The following is a 17,013-nucleotide window of genomic DNA, read 5'->3' on the forward strand; positions in this document are numbered from 1 at the left end:
GCACGGCGGGTTACGTACTCCTGAGCGAGGTTTGCCGCTCTCGTGATAGTGTCTACGCCTGGCCTATCCTGAACCCAATGCTTGATGTTTACTGGCAACCGGCGGTAGAACTGTTCTAAAGCAACGAACTGCATAGTCTTTTCGGCGTCGCCAAGTGCACCCTCTTCTCTGAGCCATTCCTTCAGGTTTACCTCTAAGGTGTACGCAAAATCTGAGTATGACTCGCTTTTGGTTTTCTCGACTTCCCCGAATTTTCACCTGAATGCTTCTACTGATAATATTGTGACGCTCTTAGGTGCATAGTGGGTTCACGAATGTGACGCGCTTAGGTGCATAGTGGGTTCACGCCTCAACAAACAGTATGCGGGGGCACCGAAGGGTAGTGAACGAGGACGACGACGTGTGACTGGCTGGCTGAATCTCGACAGGCGCTCAGTTGACCAAGGCCATCGCTTCTAACTCTACCCGGCTTCAAAGTAACGCCTTTTGTGGGCGTAACAGAGTGGTGGAGGTGCTGGGTACGACAGAACGTACCACGGAGTCGCAACATCTAGAACTTCGCCGGAGCCGTCGTCTTGCCGGTCTCTTGCCAACGACCTTCCCTATGGCTCAGGACGGAGGTGGACAAATGCCAGCTATAGTTCCACCTTCTCAAAGGTCAGCGCCAGTTGGACCTTTGCGGCACTACATGGAACCACGCTCGTTCGCGGGAAAAGTGGTCGAAGACGTCGACGAGTGGCTGATGCACTACGCAAGGGTGAGCCGCTACAACCGTTGGGATTCTGTCACTCAGCTTGAATATGTTGCACTCTTTCTGAGTGAGACAGCGCTGATGTGGTATGAAAACCACGAAGACTCCCCTTACAACGTGGGAGCACTTTGTCGAGGAAATTAAGAAGTGTTTTGGCGACACCCACGCCAAACAGAAACGCGCCGAGAGAACACTTGCTCAAAGAGCTCAAGCTCCTGGAGAAACATGCACTATATATACATAGAGGAAATCCTCAAGCTGTGCAAAATCGTAAATCCGCAGATGTCCGAGGAAGACCGAGTCGGACATCTCCTCAAAGGAATTGCAGAAGATGTGTACAATTTCCTCATAAGTCGGGAACACGTTGATTCCGTCTCAGATGTCGTGCGTCATTGCCGTACGTTTGAGACGTTGAAAACACGTCGCATTGTGCCAAAGTTTGGACGCCTGGCGAATGTGACAACCGTTGCCAGCGTCGATGAGAGCCCGTCTGCCGATCTTTCGTCTACTATACGGCAGATCGTGCGTGAAGAACTGCTGCGGCACCAGGAACTTGCGCGCGACGTCATACGACAACCTGACGCTTATTACCCGCAACACATGGCGCCTGCCGCACCCTGCGCTTCCTGGCAACCGGCGGTATGTGTCACAGACGTCAACCACAGAGGTGCTCCATGGCCACGTGAGGACACATTTACGCCCGAACACCGACCAGCAGAACACCCTCGCCCCAGCAGGTTTGCACGCAGACCGACCGTTCCTCCTGTGCAGCAGGCTCAGCTGCTCCGCTCTGCTACACGACCCCCCACGGCTGAGCGCTTCGAAGGGCAGTTCATCGATCGTCGTTTACCTGTGTGCTATAGCTGCGGCGACTTGGGTCACATTGCCAGGTACTGCAATCGCCGCCAACCACCGAGGTTCGACCGATCGACGATGTCTAGGCGGTACCGCGCTCCTCTGGGCGAAACATATTCGCCCTCGCACACATATTTAGGAAGCTTGCCTCACCAGCACCCGGAGCCGCTACGGAACCGTTCTCCAGCATCCGATCGCAGCTTGACACCACCACCCGCTCCTCGTGTAAGCCGGTCGCCCTCTCCGCGGCGTCGATACCCGTCGCCACCTCCGGAAAACTAGCCAGCGCGGCCGTTGGAGGTGAGGTCGCTGGACAATCTTCGATATCGACAGAGATACCTCCAACCATTTGTATGTTTAAGAATAAGGTGTTTGTATTAATTGACGGGGTTTCATCCATGGCCTTAGTGGACACGGGAGCAACCGTTTCAGTGATGAGTCTTGCGTTTAAAAGCCTCCTAGGACGAAAGGTGATGTTTCGCTGGGACCGTGCCGGTACGTTTCGCGGAGTGAGTGGGGAGTTGTTGTATCCTGTGGGCGTGTGTAATGTAGATGTTACCTTGGGTGGTCAAATATTTAACGCGGAGTTCGCTGTTCTACCTCATTCTACGCATGACGTAATCCTGGGTCTTGATTTTTTGAAACTGTGTGGTGCCACCGTCGACTGCAAAACGGGTGAAATCAGTGTAGGTACGAGCTTTGCTGCGGCGTTTATGGAAGCCCCACCGTATCGTGAAAGTGTGCTTTGTGTATCCCGGGATACAGTTGTGCCTCCGTTATCCGCAACGTGTGTTGCAGTCGCCTGTTTCCCCACCACCGACGGAACGTTTGACGCTACCGTGGAGCCCGTTCACCTGAGTTGCATCAAGAGGAATGTACTGATACCGTATTGCACGCTGTCAGTTGTTCAGGGACGCACCAACTTATGGGCCGTAAACTGTTCGAGTGAACCTGCAATACTACCACAGGGTCTGAAACTTGCCGCCTACCATGAAGATCACGTGCTATCGCTCGCCATTCTTACAGAGGCCCTTGATTCTGCGGATGAGCGCCATTTCGCTAATGTCTGCCCTGCGGCGCACTCCTCATTTCTGACTATGGTAAACAAGTCGCTCAGCACTAAGCAGCGTCACGAAGTGGCGAATATTCTGCTAAAACATGCCCGACTGTTTGACTTCTTCCAGCAAGAGGGACCACCATTGTTTCCTCCTTCTCGTATACACCATCGCATCGATACGGGATCTGCCCAACCGCTGCGACAGAAACCGTACAGAGTCTCACCGTCCGAACGCAAGGTGATCAATGACCAAGTCCACGAAATGCTAAATAAGAATGTAATCCAAGAATCCTGTAGTCCGTGGGCAGCGCCAGTGATCCTGGTTAGAAAGAAAGATGGTACATGGCGATTTTGTGTTGACTACCGCCGCCTCAACACCATCACTAAAAAGGACGTATATCCTCTTCCGCGTATTGATGATGCTATCGACTGCCTCTCATCAGCGTCTTACTTTTCGTCTGTTGACTTGAGGTCGGGGTACTGGCAGATTCCTATGCACGAGGCAGACAAGGAGAAAATGGCATTTGTAACACCAGATGGACTTTTTGAATTTAATGTGATGCCGTTCGGGCTCTGTAATGCGCCTGCAACTTTCGAGCGCTTCATGGACAACATCCTGCGTGGTTTGAAGTGGGAAGTATGTATGTGCTATCTAGATGATGTAGTGGTTTTCGGGCGCACGTTCAGTGAGCGCAACGCACGTCTCGATCTTGTGCTAGACTGCTTGGACAAAGCGGGTTTGGTGCTCAACTCGAAGAAGTGTCATTTTGGAGAGCGCCATACACTCGTTCTGGGACACCTAGTGGATAAGGACGGTATACGGCCTGATCCAGCGAAGACTGCTACGGTGGAAGCCTTCAAGCAACCTCGCCATGTAAAAGAGCTACGCAGTTTCCTAGGGCTTTGCTCGTACTTCCGCCGGTTTATTCGTGGATTTGCCAACATCGCGTATCCGCTGACATGCCTCCTCCAGAAGGGCGTTCCCTTTGAATGGACTCCTGAATGTGAAGCTAGTTTTCGTGAGCTGAAGTCTCGTCTGACGTCTCATCCCATTCTCCGACACTTCGACCATGCGGCTCCCACAGAAGTTCATACGGACGCTAGCGGTATTGGCATCGGCGCCGTCCTTATTCAACGCGTCGACACCAAAGAACACGTCGTCGCCTATGCGAGTCGTTCTTTAAGTAAGTCCGAGCGTAACTACACCGTTACAGAGCAAGAATGTCTTGCAGTTATTTTCGCAGTACAGCGCTTCCGGTCGTACCTGTACGGGCGCCCCTTCACTGTGGTGACAGACCATCATTCTCTCTGCTGGCTGGTTAATCTCCGTGATCCGTCGGGCCGGCTTGCGCGTTGGACACTCCGTTTACAGGAATATAACTTTACCGTTTCTTATAAAAGTGGCCGCCGACACGCCGACGCTGACTGCCTCTCGCGCATGCCGCTTCCAACGACGGACTGCGACGCGGACAACTTCGACTGCTATATCGCATCACTGGAGCCGGGATTTCCTGACATAAATACCTTCAAGGTCGAGCAACAAAAAGACAGAACTTTAGAACCACTGCTAATTACTGCAAGGCAATCAGCACCATCCACTCGTTTCTGTGTTCGTGATGGGGTTCTTTACAAAAAGAACTATTCTACTACAGGCCCACGATATCTTCTGGTGGTCCCGGAGAGTCTCCGTGTCTCCGTCTTGCGCGCTATGCATGACGATCCAACATCTGGACATTTGGGTTCTGCGCGAACTCTCTACCGCCTCCAAGAAAGGTTCTACTGGTCTAAAATGCGCCACACGACCAACCAGTATGTGTCCAGCTGCAGCGAGTGTCAACGTTATAAGCGTCCGACGAGTGCTCCTCCTGGTCAACTCCATCCAGTGCCACCCCCCAGCTCTCCCTTTGAGCAAGTTGGCATCGACCTCCTCGGTCCTTTCCCGCGTTCATCCGATGGGAATCGCTGGATTATCGTGTGTGCCGATCACTTGACACGCTACTGTGAGACAGCTGCAATACCATCGGCTACTGCAACCGAAGTGTGTATTTTTCTGCTGCATTTTGTCATTCTCCGACATGGACCTCCCAGAGTCATCATCAGCGATCGTGGGCGGCAGTTCACTGCAGACGTGGTCGAAGAGATGCTTCGTCTATGTGCTTCAAGGTTTCGACATTCCACCCCGTATCATCCCCAAACAAATGGCCTTACGGAACGCACGAACAGAACTCTTACTAACATGCTGTCCATGTATGTCGAGTCAGATCATAAGAACTGGGACAGCGTGCTACCTTTCATTACGTACGCATTTAACACCTCAAAGCATGAAGTTACGGGCTACAGTCCCTTCTTTCTTCTCTACGCTCGTCCGCCTCGTTATACACTAGACACTATCTTCCCGTTTTCCAGCCACGATAATCTTTGTATATCAGAGACAGTCTGTCTTGCTGAAGAAGCCCGACGACTTGCTTCGTTACGCACTCTTGTTTCACAAGACCGCTCGAAGGCACGCTGCGACCGCCGACGCCGACACGTGATATATGACCCTGGTGATTTAGTGTTGCTCTGGAAACCAACCAGGAAACGTGGACTATGTGAAAAACTGCTGGCGCACTATGTTGGACCCTATGTTATTACGGAGCGCATCAGCGAATTAACCTACCGCATAGCACGTCTCACATCAAATGGCCGACGGTCAGCAAAGACTGAACTTTCGCATGTCGCCCGTTTAAAGCCCTTTATTTCTCGACAGCCTGTTTGACTTGCCCGGCGGGCTTCGTCTGCGCGGAGGGAAATGTGACGCTCTTAGGTGCATAGTGGGTTCACGAATGTGACGCGCTTAGGTGCATAGTGGGTTCACGCCTCAACAAACAGTATGCGGGGGCACCGAAGGGTAGTGAACGAGGACGACGACGCGTGACTGGCTGGCTGAATCTCGACAGGCGCTCAGTTGACCAAGGCCATCGCTTCTAACTCTACCCGGCTTCAATGTAACGCCTTTTGTGGGCGTAACAATATATACTTTTTAAGTAGGTTCGCTTTGACTTCATCGAGTCCTCTGCTTCTTCTTTCCCCATACGGGCAATGATATCAGCTACCTCATGTGGCAGTAACGTAAGCAAGCGTTGCGGACACGTGTTTCTTGCGAATTTTGCCTTTTCACACGTGCGCTCAAACTGTACGAGAAAAAGACCTATGTTCCCTCCTACTGCGTAGGGTGCCATCAAGTCTGTCATTCTGCACTCGTTTTCACGTGCCTCTAGGTCTTTCAGAATTTTGAGCTTTCAGGAGCTCAATCTCTAGGCGCGTCATTCCGAGTGCCTCGCGTGCGACACGGTCGCGCTCTTCTTTGGCCTCACGTGCTGCCCGCTCGCGCTCCTCCTTTTCTTCTAAGTGCTTACGCTCTTCCTCTTCCTCTGCAATGTTCTTAAAATTATGGGGTTTTACGTGCCAAAACCACTTTCTGATTATGAGGCACGCCGTAGTGGAGGACTCCGGAAATTTCGACCACCTGGGGTTCTTTAACGTGCACCTAAATCTAAGCACACGGGTGTTTTCGCATTTGGCCCCCATCGAAATGCGGCCGCCGTGGCCGGGATTCGATCCCGCGACCTCGTGCTCAGTAGCCCAACACCATAGCCACTAATCAACCACGGCGGGTATGCAATGTTCTCTAGGCATTCCTTCAGTTCATCGTCGTCGGCCCCGATCGCCTCAATGATCTCCAGCTTTCTCTTTGATTCAACAATTTGGAGGCCCAACTCGTTGGCCAAGCTCAACAATTCTGGCTTCTTTAGTGCCTTCAAGTTCATGGCTGCCCTTAGTGCTGCTAACTCTTCACTCTATAACAACCTTGACATACTCAATACTTCCGTCAACGGTTAAAGAAAGATCACTGCACTGTACTTTCAAAAAAATACGTAAAGCCAAGTGATATCTTAGTGAAGAAAAGCCGTGCACTCACCATATGCAGTTATGAATCCAGACACCTTCCTTCCGAACGTTGTCACCAGAACGAAGAAGCTACGATCTCGTAGTTGTCGTCCAAGCTGGGGTCTCCAGGGTTGCGTATCCCAGTCGCTGCCAGTCATTTTGCTGCGTACTCCAGGGTAGCGCATCGTACTGCTGCCGAGTTGTAGCGACGCCTGCCTATCGAAGCTCGACCGACGTTACTATTGGATAGCGTGGCGTTGTCGGCAGGCTCCAGGCATCCGGTAGACCATGGCGACCAGGCAAGGACGAGACGATTTCTAGTGTGAAACTTGCACGATTTAATCAAACGCTGATGAAAGACGATGAGAAGAGAATGAAATGATTAAAAATACATTTCGGAGCCCTTAAACAGGCTCTCTACAATCGTGGGAGGGATCTTGCTTCCGTCGACATCACGTGACCGGCTCAGAGTCGGATTGGCGGAAAGAGGGCCCCGCCTCCGGTTACACCGAGCCTCCTGGAATTGTAGACGCTTGTCCGTCTCTTTTGAGCGTTGCTTATTCGTGGAAGTTCTCCTGTAGAGTTTGACCGTTCGAGGAAAGGGTCCCTCTAAAGTCGCACACACACACACACACGCACAAAAGAGGCCTGCGGCAAACACTGCGGGGCTTCCGCCAGACTGGCAAACACTCGAAATCGTCATGGCGAATTAGGAAGTCACGCTTCATTTCGACGAGGTATGGTGGGTGAAGGTCGGGTGAGAGAGTCCTTTCTGCACGAGGTGCTGGATGCCAACCGTAGCAGAAGTCATGCCTCATTTCGACGAGGCACGGTGAGAGAAGGTCGGGCGAAATTCCTTTCTGCACGTGGTGCCAGACGCCAACCGTAACAAGGGGTCTTTTGTATGCATAGTGTATAAACAGATGCTTCGTTGTTGAGCCATTACATCAAGGAATATCACATGGCTGTAGCCACTGAAATATGTGCTCTAAGCTGATTATCAAAAATATCTCCGCAACCTTCAGCACGCCTGCATAGCCTTGGCTATATCATAATATAACTAAATAACTTGTTAATTTGTATTACAATATATTTATTTGCACAGTGTGTACCAACATAACTGGCACGATACTTTGGTATTGTGGTGTTGCCAGTGTCATGGGTCGTGTCATATCAGTGTTTTCAAATTGTTTCATTGCATTCTTAAATCATAATGAAACAGCTTTTGACATCATACTGGAACATGCTATGAATTACCTCGGCAGCTCAACATGTCCGAGTATACAGTAACACTTGTGTAACAAAATGTTATGTAGCATACTGCGCACACATGCACATTCCTAATTGAGATTTGGCTAAATACATTGACACCTACATCGCATAAGGGTGTTGATAGACAATTGCTACATATCTGAGTTCACAAGTTACAAGTAAGCAAGCTTTGAAAGAAGACCCGGCACTGAAATGGCCACATGTTGGTGCAGGTGCCTCTTCACGTGGATGTAATGTGCCACAGTCTGAAGCCATACGTGCCACCAAAATGGCCGAATGGATGTGGAGATAATCCTTAGGAGCGCAACTTGCAGAACAAGAAAAAAGCCTTAAATATGTTTATTCATTACATAAAAGTACATTGTCGCCCTATATAGAAGTAATTTTTGCATACTGAATGCAATACAAATCGAATAGTGCCAGAATTGAAACAAATGTAGAATATGTTTCAAACTGTTTTTGAAGAATGCACAGCTAATGTTAAAATATGTGTAAAACAATGTACACATCCTGGTGTTCATTCCATTGGCAAGTTCCTGTAGTTACACCACACATTATGTAGCATAGTTTACTAAAAGCACAAACGGTGCACTAGGAACAAATGGGGAAATCACTCGCATACAAAGGGCTCTTCAGAGAGTGCAAATGATCCCTGTATAGCCAGGAAAGTCTAGCTGCCTCAGAAGCGTATACTCCCTCTACTACGCACACTCTGACGTTTTATGCCTACACTATGCCCATGGGGGTGACATTTATCATACTTTTGCTTCACTTTGAGGTTTATTTCTGTACACGTAGTGTTTTAAGTGCTCGAAGGCTATTAGAAAATAGTTGTATTGACAAAGTGCCTACTTTAACGTATCAAATATTTGCATGCCTTTAATCGAAACAGTGAATCCTTGTATTTATTATCTTAAAAGCATGTCCTGTGCACAATTTTGTCGGTGAGGAAATTCCTGATGAGAGACTGGCACAACTGCGGTTCAGGAACAATCTTTTCAAATTTCTAAAAACAGGATTGGCCCAATTTCTTGCCTTCTGCACACAGATGTATTACACAGTGCAGGTTTATCAGCCAATTCAACATGTAATGTTTACACAAATATTTCTACAAATATATATGTCGTACTAGTGCTTATAGAAATGCTGGTACATTAGTTAAAATAAAATGTAGGAATGAATTAAGCATGGTGGACTTGACATACGACTTGAGCCTTAAATTACTCATCTATGTTACTTATAACAGGTTATTTTTGTGCTCATATTGAACTTCCAACTGCCGTCACTCAACTTCTTTTGCAGCCCCAGGTACAATAAAATGCTAACATCCCTATATTGCATGCTGTCAATAAATTATTGAAATATCAAGAACAGACAATGAATACTAACTAAACACTAAACAAATACTCAAAAGAAACATTTATTTCATGCTCTGATGAAACAGACAGTGGAAAGCTAGCTTACTGAACAATCAATTCCTCTAAAGAAGTACCCATGTGTAAAAAAAAAAGATGCAGATAGAATAAGATCAAAAGAATCTAGGACGAACCATGTAGACCAGAACCAAGAGCCAACAAATACATGAATTGGTCTAAGAAAACAAGTTCAGATGTACCAATGTCAATACTGAAAAAAAGAAAAAAAACGGAGCCTAAAGAGCAAATCATTCAAACATCTGTAGTGTAAAATTATTACAATGAATATACACAGTTTGCAGGCGCATGCAAACAGTAATTTTTGGAACACGAAAGAACATCAATTACTTTTTAAAATAATGAAAAGCCACAATATAACAAAGCAAATAGCTGTTTTTGCCAACTTCTTTTATTTCAGTTTAACTGTATTTCGATTTTTTTCTCAGCTACAAAGGCTTTATGTGGGTTAGTTCTCATAAATCCTTTTGCTCTGTGTTCCATAACGTGTTGAGAAAAGATTTAGAGAAAATATGGTAACCCACCAAAAGTGTTTCAGGGACCCTTTAAGAACAAGCTTCAGCTTGGGGGCTCCCATCTAAATACACGGGAAAGGAGAAATCGTTTTTCTTGACTACTACTGCACCCAACCTGATGAGGTTTGTTGCATATAAAAGAAACAGAATCTAGTGACTGTTGGTAGTGAATTTTTGATTAAGGCCATCAATCTTTTAATAACAATTGTTCAAAATCACGAATTTTCAGAAAACAAAACCATCAAGTTTACAACTCTGGTAACTCAGCACTGAAAAATGATATCGCAATTCTGTAAAACGCTCCAAATAGGACACCTAGAGCGGACAATATTTACGTATAAAACAAACCATTAAAATATGCCACTAATAAGTGAGTAGGACATTTGCAAAGTCCCTGTAAACAGTGTAACAAGTTAACAAGATATACATTGATACATCAAATTTGTCTGCTTTGGAAGATCTAGCGTATGCAGTTTACAGAGCTACGATATCTATTCCAGGTGCAGAGTTAAAAATTTATAGTTCTTGCTCCAATTTTTTTAAAGATGAACAATCTTTGTAAATTCCTGTTATAACATTCAGGGCTTCAAACTAAATTATGCTTCCAGCAGTCACCAGAATTTAGGTTTTTCTCTCGAATGTAACAAATTTAATTTAATCGGCCCACTGGTTATTTCAGAAAAGCATTTCTGTATTTTACATGTATTTGAATAGGCGCCATCGGAGTTGGGCCCGAGTTAAAGCTTGCTCTCAGGAGCATGTGGAGACACTTGTGCTACCTGATACAGTAGAACACTATGTAACCTGCTACACGTATGTAAATCTTTAATTCAGACTCTAGTTTAACGAGATTGTTGACCTAGCCTACAGTATCATGGTGCTGTGCTCTCTTAAATCTGTTCAAGTGATAAGGACCTGGAGCAGACGGTGCAACTTTATGGCCGGTCACCTGTATGAATGCACTGGCGTATCTTCAGGGCATTCATCAACGAGAATCTCTGAAGGCAGAGTGGGCACTGAAATGGCTTCTCGTCTCATGTGTCTCCTGAGGGTGCACCTTTGTGAGAAGCTCTGAGAGCATGAAGGGCACTGATATGGCTTCTCGCCTGTGTGGCTGTGCAGGTGTTCTTTCAGGGAGGTCTTTTGCGAGAAGCTCCGAGAGCATGAAGGGCACTGAAATGGCTTCTCGCCTGTGTGGGTGCGCAGATGGTCTCTCATGTAACACTTGCGCGAGAAGCGTTGAGAGCATGAAGAGCATTGATATGGCTTCTCGCCTGTGTGGGTGCGCAGGTGGGCTTTCAGGTGGGCCTTGCGTGAGAAGCTTTGAGAGCATGAAGGGCAGTCAAATGGCTTCTCACGTGTGTGAGTCTGCAGGTGCTGTTTCAGGTGAGTCTTTCGTGAGAATGTCTGGGAGCATGAAGGGCAGTCAAATGGCTTTTCACCTGTGTGAGTGAGCAGGTGGATTTTCAGGTAGCCCTTTTGTGAGAAGCCCCGAGAGCATGAAGGGCACTGATATGGCTTCTCGCCTTTGTGGCTGTGCAGGTGCTCTTTGAGGCGTATCTTTTGCGAGAAGCTCTGAGTGCATGAAGGGCACTGATATGGCTTCTCACCTGTGTGGGTGCGCAGATGGGCTTTTATGTAACACTTACGCGAGAACCGTTGAGAACATGAAGGGCATTGATATGGCTTCTCGCCTGTGTGGATGCGCAGGTGGGCTTTCAGGTGATACTTGCTCGAGAAGCTCTGAGAACATGAAGGGCATTGATATGGCTTCTCGCCTGTGTGGGTGAGCAGGTGGGTTTTCAGGGTGGACTTTTGAGTAAAGCTCCAAGGGCATAAAGGACAATGAAATGGCTTCTCGCCTGTATGGGTGCGCAGGTGCTCTTTCAGGTGAGCCTTTACTGAAAAGCTCCGAAAGCATGAAGCGCACTGAAATGGCGTCTTGCCTGTGTGGGTGAGCAGGTGGGTCTTCAGTCTTTGCTTCTGTGGAAAGCTCTGAGGGCATAAAGGGCAATGAAATGGCTTCTCGCAAGTATGGGCGCTGGCATGTGCTTCCAGAAGAAATAGTTCATCAGCCTCATAGTCGCATAGCTCACATCGGTAGAGGCATCCTTGCTTCGAGTTGTCACATTTGGCAGTTGATGTAGAAATTGAAGGCCTTGATGCTGCACAAATAAAAAGAAAGTAAATAAGAGTTATTAAGAAATGCCAAGAAAGAACACAGATGCTAAATTTAATGACAAGCTATCTTTTTCATTTGATTTGGAAGATCGTCAGGGTGATTTCAAGAACGATGAAACAAAGAACTCCTAATGTTCGTTTTTATTTACTCAATGTTTCTGCATTTGAGTGCTTCATAACCCTGCTTGTGAAATCCACTTATAAAAGGGATTTTTCAGAAAGCTAAAGAATTACAAAGTGAGAGAATGTGGAGTGTTTGACTACTCTCTCCTACGACCCTTAGAGAACACTTCAAAAATACTTTGACCAGGCCTGCTCTCATATGCTCAATGATCACTTGAGGCCCGGTAACCATATTTGGCACTTGCAAAATTTGTTATAATTCACTGGTACAACAAATGTGTTTTATACAACACTTCACCAGTGAGTTCCCTCTTGATCACACATTGAACTTTGGCAACGTTATCGTAAGTCGAGATTGCAAGGAGTGAGCTAGGAAATGCCGCAGTTTTCCTGATATAACCTGCCAACACCTACAACCCGCATCCTCTTTTAGAACAGCCCAGAAAGAAAAAAAATAATATGCGCATATAACCCACGGAAATAACTGCATACGCAACCCCCAGATGTTTACAAAACAGCATCCATTTTGGGGATAAACCACTTGTGTGTGTCGTATCTTCAGCCAATGACTGCTTTACTGTTTCTGGAGACGGGAGCTGGGCTGTTGAGCACGGCTTATCTTGACCCAAGTTCTACTTTGCCAGTGCCATGTGCACTATTCACTAACTGCAAAACGCATAATGGCGACCCATGCAGAGGATGAAAATGACCGACAGTGCAGGAGAGAAGGGAACTTCAACACACAGGGGTGGAAAAACAGGGGGGTTCCCCAAGAGATAACGAAACTGTCAGTACTTGAGAACCTTGCCCTGAAGTGTGGTTTGGCAGCGCACGCTGTGTTGCCATGGAGCAAAACTTCAAATCAAAATTCCAGTAATTTGCACCGCGATTCTGATCTTACGGTAAACTTTTACGAGTTTGCTGCGCCTTAGAGGTGCAAAAACATGGCAACTTCTTTAGAGTGCAGTCTGCTCCTTGTGTTCTGCCATCACAAAATAGTGGCAAATGGTTGCTGGAACCGACAGGGAATGGCATGCTCTCTTTGCAAAGCACAGTGGATTTTACCACACAAGCAAGTGAAGGTATTTGCGAAGGAAGGCACCAAGCACCGTTGGTGGCTTTGAAGGAACAACACACACACACACTAGTTTCATACCGTGCCCAAGTTACCGGTAGGTTGCAGAGGGGGTGTTTATATATATATATTGTAATGTAAGAAGATACAGATGAAAAGCTGTGTACAAGTATAGTTACAAGGTAATACGCCGCACTTGGCCAAGAGGCAACAGCCCGCGCTAGCCTCCAATCGTCGTCTTCTTACTGCTCGCCTTTTTATCATTGAAAATACTATTCCGTAGCACTACCCCCGGCGGCAACCGGAAGCTGGCGGCCGGACTCGGAAGCAGTGTAGTAGGCCTTGAGCCTACTGACGTGCACGACATCAGTAGATGCCAGAGTAGATGACGAGGTTGAGCTCACAGGAGCAATTTTGTACATCACAGGCGTCACCTGGCACAGCACGCGGTAGGGCCCTGTTTATCGCGAAAGGAGCATTTCTGAAAGTCCGACGTGACGAGAGGGCGACCACAGGAGAACGAGCGCACCAGGCAAAAACTGTATGTCATGGTGGCGGGTGTTGTACTGACATTGTTCAGTGGTTTGCGAGTCTGTCAGTCGAGCACGGGCAAGCTGGCGTGCATGGTCGGCTAGGGTGATGGCGTCGTGCGCATATTCGCTTGTTGAGGTCGCAGCAGGAGGAAGTGCCGTGTCAAAGGGCAAGGTCGGTTCACGACCACAGAGTAGATAAAATGGAGAAAATCTGGTGGTGTCATGCCGGGAAGAATTATAAGCAAATGTGACGCAAGGAAGGGCAATGTCCCAGTCGTGGTGGTCCTTGGAAACATACTTGGACAGCATATCGGTAAGAGTACAGTTTAACCGTTCTGTAAGGCTATTGGTTTGAGGATGGTATGAGGTAGTCAGCTTGTGTTGAGTGGAGCAGGAATGCACAATGTCGGCGATAAGGTTCGAGAGGAAGTTACGACCACAATCAGTAAGCAGCTGTCGTGGGGCGCCATGAAGTAAGATAACGTCACGCAAGAGAAAGTCCGCGACGTCAGTAACGCAACTGGTAGGGAGAGCCGGCGTGATAGCGTATCGGGTGGCGTAATCAGTTGCGACGGCTACACATTTGTTCCCAGAGGATGACATGGGAAAGAAACCGAGGAGGTCTAACCCAACACGAAAGAACGGTTCCACAGGGACGGTGGTCGGCTGGAGATGACCGAGAGGTAGCACCTGAGGTGTTTTTCCGATGCTGGCACGGATCACAGGCAGCAACCTAGCGTCGGATGGAGCGAGCGAGGCCAGGCCAATGGAAGCGGCGGCGGACACAGTCGTACGTGCGGGTTACCCCAAGATGTCCTGCAGTGGGTGCGTCATGCATCTCAAAGAGCACAGTCTGTCGTAGATGTTTTGGCACGACAAGAAGAAGATCAGATCTGTCAGGGAGGAATTTCCTTCGGTAAAGAATGCCGCCCTGGAGGACATATCGGCGAACGGATGCGTCAATAGGTGTAGAGCGCAGACGCTCGATGAATGCTCACAGTGGTAGGTCTCGGTACTGCTCATCGGCGATGTTAGCAAAGGCAGACACAGAGAAAATGCCATTGGCGGTACTACTGTCGGCGTAATCAGGCTCATCTACCGGGTAACGAGACTAGCAGTCAGCGTCCTTGTGTAGTCAGCCAGATTTGTAGGTGACAGTATACGAATATTCTTGGAGGCGTAAGGCCCAGCGAGCAAGTCTTCCTGTAGGATCTTTCAGTGAGCATAACCAGCAAAGCGCATGATGGTCTGTGACAAAGGAAAAGGGTCGGCCATATAAGTATGGGCGGAACTTCGCAACCACCCAAACTAGGGCCAGACACTCACGCTCAGTGATGGAATAGTTGCGCTCAGAGGGTGAGAGGAGCCTGCTGGTGTAAGCAATAACACGGTCATTGCCGCGCCGGCGTTGTGCCAGTACTGCGCCAATTCTGTGACCGCTGGCATCAGTACGGACTTCGGTAGGTGCAGAAGGATCGAAATGGGCCAGAACGGGAGGTGTTGTGAGAAGGTCGATTAGATGCGAGAATGCAGAGGCCTCGTTATCGCCCCACTGGAAAGGGGCGTCTTTCTTCAGAAGCTCGGTTAGCGGTCATGCTATGGCCACGAAATTTTTCACGAAACGGCGGAAGTATGAACAAAGGCCGATGAAGCTGCGCACATCCTTGACACACTTTGGAACAGGGAAGTGCGTAACACCACGGATCTTGCCTGGATCCGGTTGCACTCCGTTCGCGTCAACGAGATGCCCAAGGACGGTAATCTGGCAACGGCTGAATTGGCACTTCGATGCGTTCAGTTGCAGACCGGCTTGGCGAAAAACGTCCAGGACTGCTGAGAGGCGCTGGGGAGAATACTATAATGTCGTCCAAGTAGCACAGGCATGTGGACCATTTGAAACTGTGAAGAAGGGAGTCCATCATGCATTCAAAAGTGGCAGGAGCGTTACATAGACCAAATGGCAACACTTTGAATTGATAAAGACCGTCGGGTGCTACAAAAGCAGTCTTCTCGCGGTCGAGATCGTGCACGGCAATCTGCCAGTAGCCGGAGCGAAGGTCAATAGAGGAGAAGTAGCGAGCAACGTGGAAGCAGTCAAGGGCGTCATCAATCCGAGGTAGGGGATACACGTCCTTTTTGGTAACCCTGTTAAGGTGCCGATAATCCACACAAAAGCGTCATGAGCCATCCTTCTTTTTTACCAGTACAACAGGTGACGCCCATGGACTACATGACGGTGCTATAATGTTCTTGGCAAGCATTTTGCGAACTTCTACGTGAATAACTTCATGCTCAGCTGGTGACACTCGATACGGGCAGCGATGAATAGGAGGGGCATCACCGGTATTAATGCGATGTTTAACAGCTGTAGTTTGGGCTAAAGGACGATCGTTAAAGTAAAAAATATCGTCGTAGGAAAATAGAACGCGCTAGAGCACACCAGCGTGCTTGGAGGGCATGTCGGGCGCAATAATTTTCTGTAAGTCAGCGATGGTACAAGTTGCCAACTGTGATGGTAGAGGAGGATCGGCTGAGTCGAGCTGTCATTGTTGGGAGCCATGAAGGAAGGCTCGACGTACCGTCCACTGCAAAGCTCCGTGACGAGGTACAGGGAACGTCCACCTCCACCAGATATGTTACGCAAGAAGACGCCGATGAAAAGCTATATACAAGTATGTTTACAACGTAATATGCCGCACTTGGCCAAGAGGCAACATCTCGCGCTAGCCTCCAATCGTCGTCGTCATCTTCTTACTGCTCGCCTCGCCGTCATTGGAAATACTATTCCGTAGCAATATATATATATATATATATATATATAATTAACTAGGCGTGTTCATTTGAGCAACGTGGGCATGGCATCTGGAAAAGGACCACTAACAGAAGGCAGCCACAGACTGAAAGCTGACAGAGCGAGACACACACGAACGTCAACTTCTTCCTCCGTGCTGGCACAGAACTGACACCGAAATGCTCCCATACAACACACACACACACACACACACACACGCACACACACACACACACGTACGTGTGTGTATGTGGATGTTACGAGTGTCCTAATTTGAACGGGGCAGTGTGTTGCGCCACCAAGCTCTGCTTACTTTGATGCCCAATGTCCTACCTATGAATTCCCATAAACAAACTTTCTGAAACCCTATTGTGAACTTTGTTTTTGTATGCCCTCATTGCTTCTAGTTTATTTATTTTTCTTTCACTAAGCTTCAAATTGGCTTTTACTAATTTCTATTCCGAACATGTTTCTAGTCAAGATATCGCGGCTGCCAC

The 17,013-nt window shown here is 48.0% G+C and overlaps 2 protein-coding genes across 3 annotated transcripts in view; one reads left to right on the top strand and one right to left on the bottom strand.

Moving 5' to 3' along the window:
• The window catches only part of LOC126538778 (uncharacterized), a 353,978-nt gene that overhangs the window by 104,125 nt on the left and 232,840 nt on the right, over nucleotides 1-17,013 (top strand). The window lies entirely within an intron of this gene.
• The window catches only part of LOC126538767 (uncharacterized), a 48,367-nt gene continuing 39,542 nt past the window's right edge, over nucleotides 8,189-17,013 (bottom strand). The window contains exon 3 of the mRNA XM_050185496.3: nucleotides 8,189-11,978. Within this exon, the coding sequence (XP_050041453.2) occupies nucleotides 10,759-11,978 (1,220 nt within the window). The 3' untranslated portion in view covers nucleotides 8,189-10,758. The remainder of the gene's footprint in view (nucleotides 11,979-17,013) is intronic.

This window comes from Dermacentor andersoni, chromosome 8, assembly GCF_023375885.2.
Source record: "Dermacentor andersoni chromosome 8, qqDerAnde1_hic_scaffold, whole genome shotgun sequence".
NCBI classification, from domain to species: Eukaryota; Metazoa; Arthropoda; class Arachnida; order Ixodida; family Ixodidae; genus Dermacentor; species Dermacentor andersoni.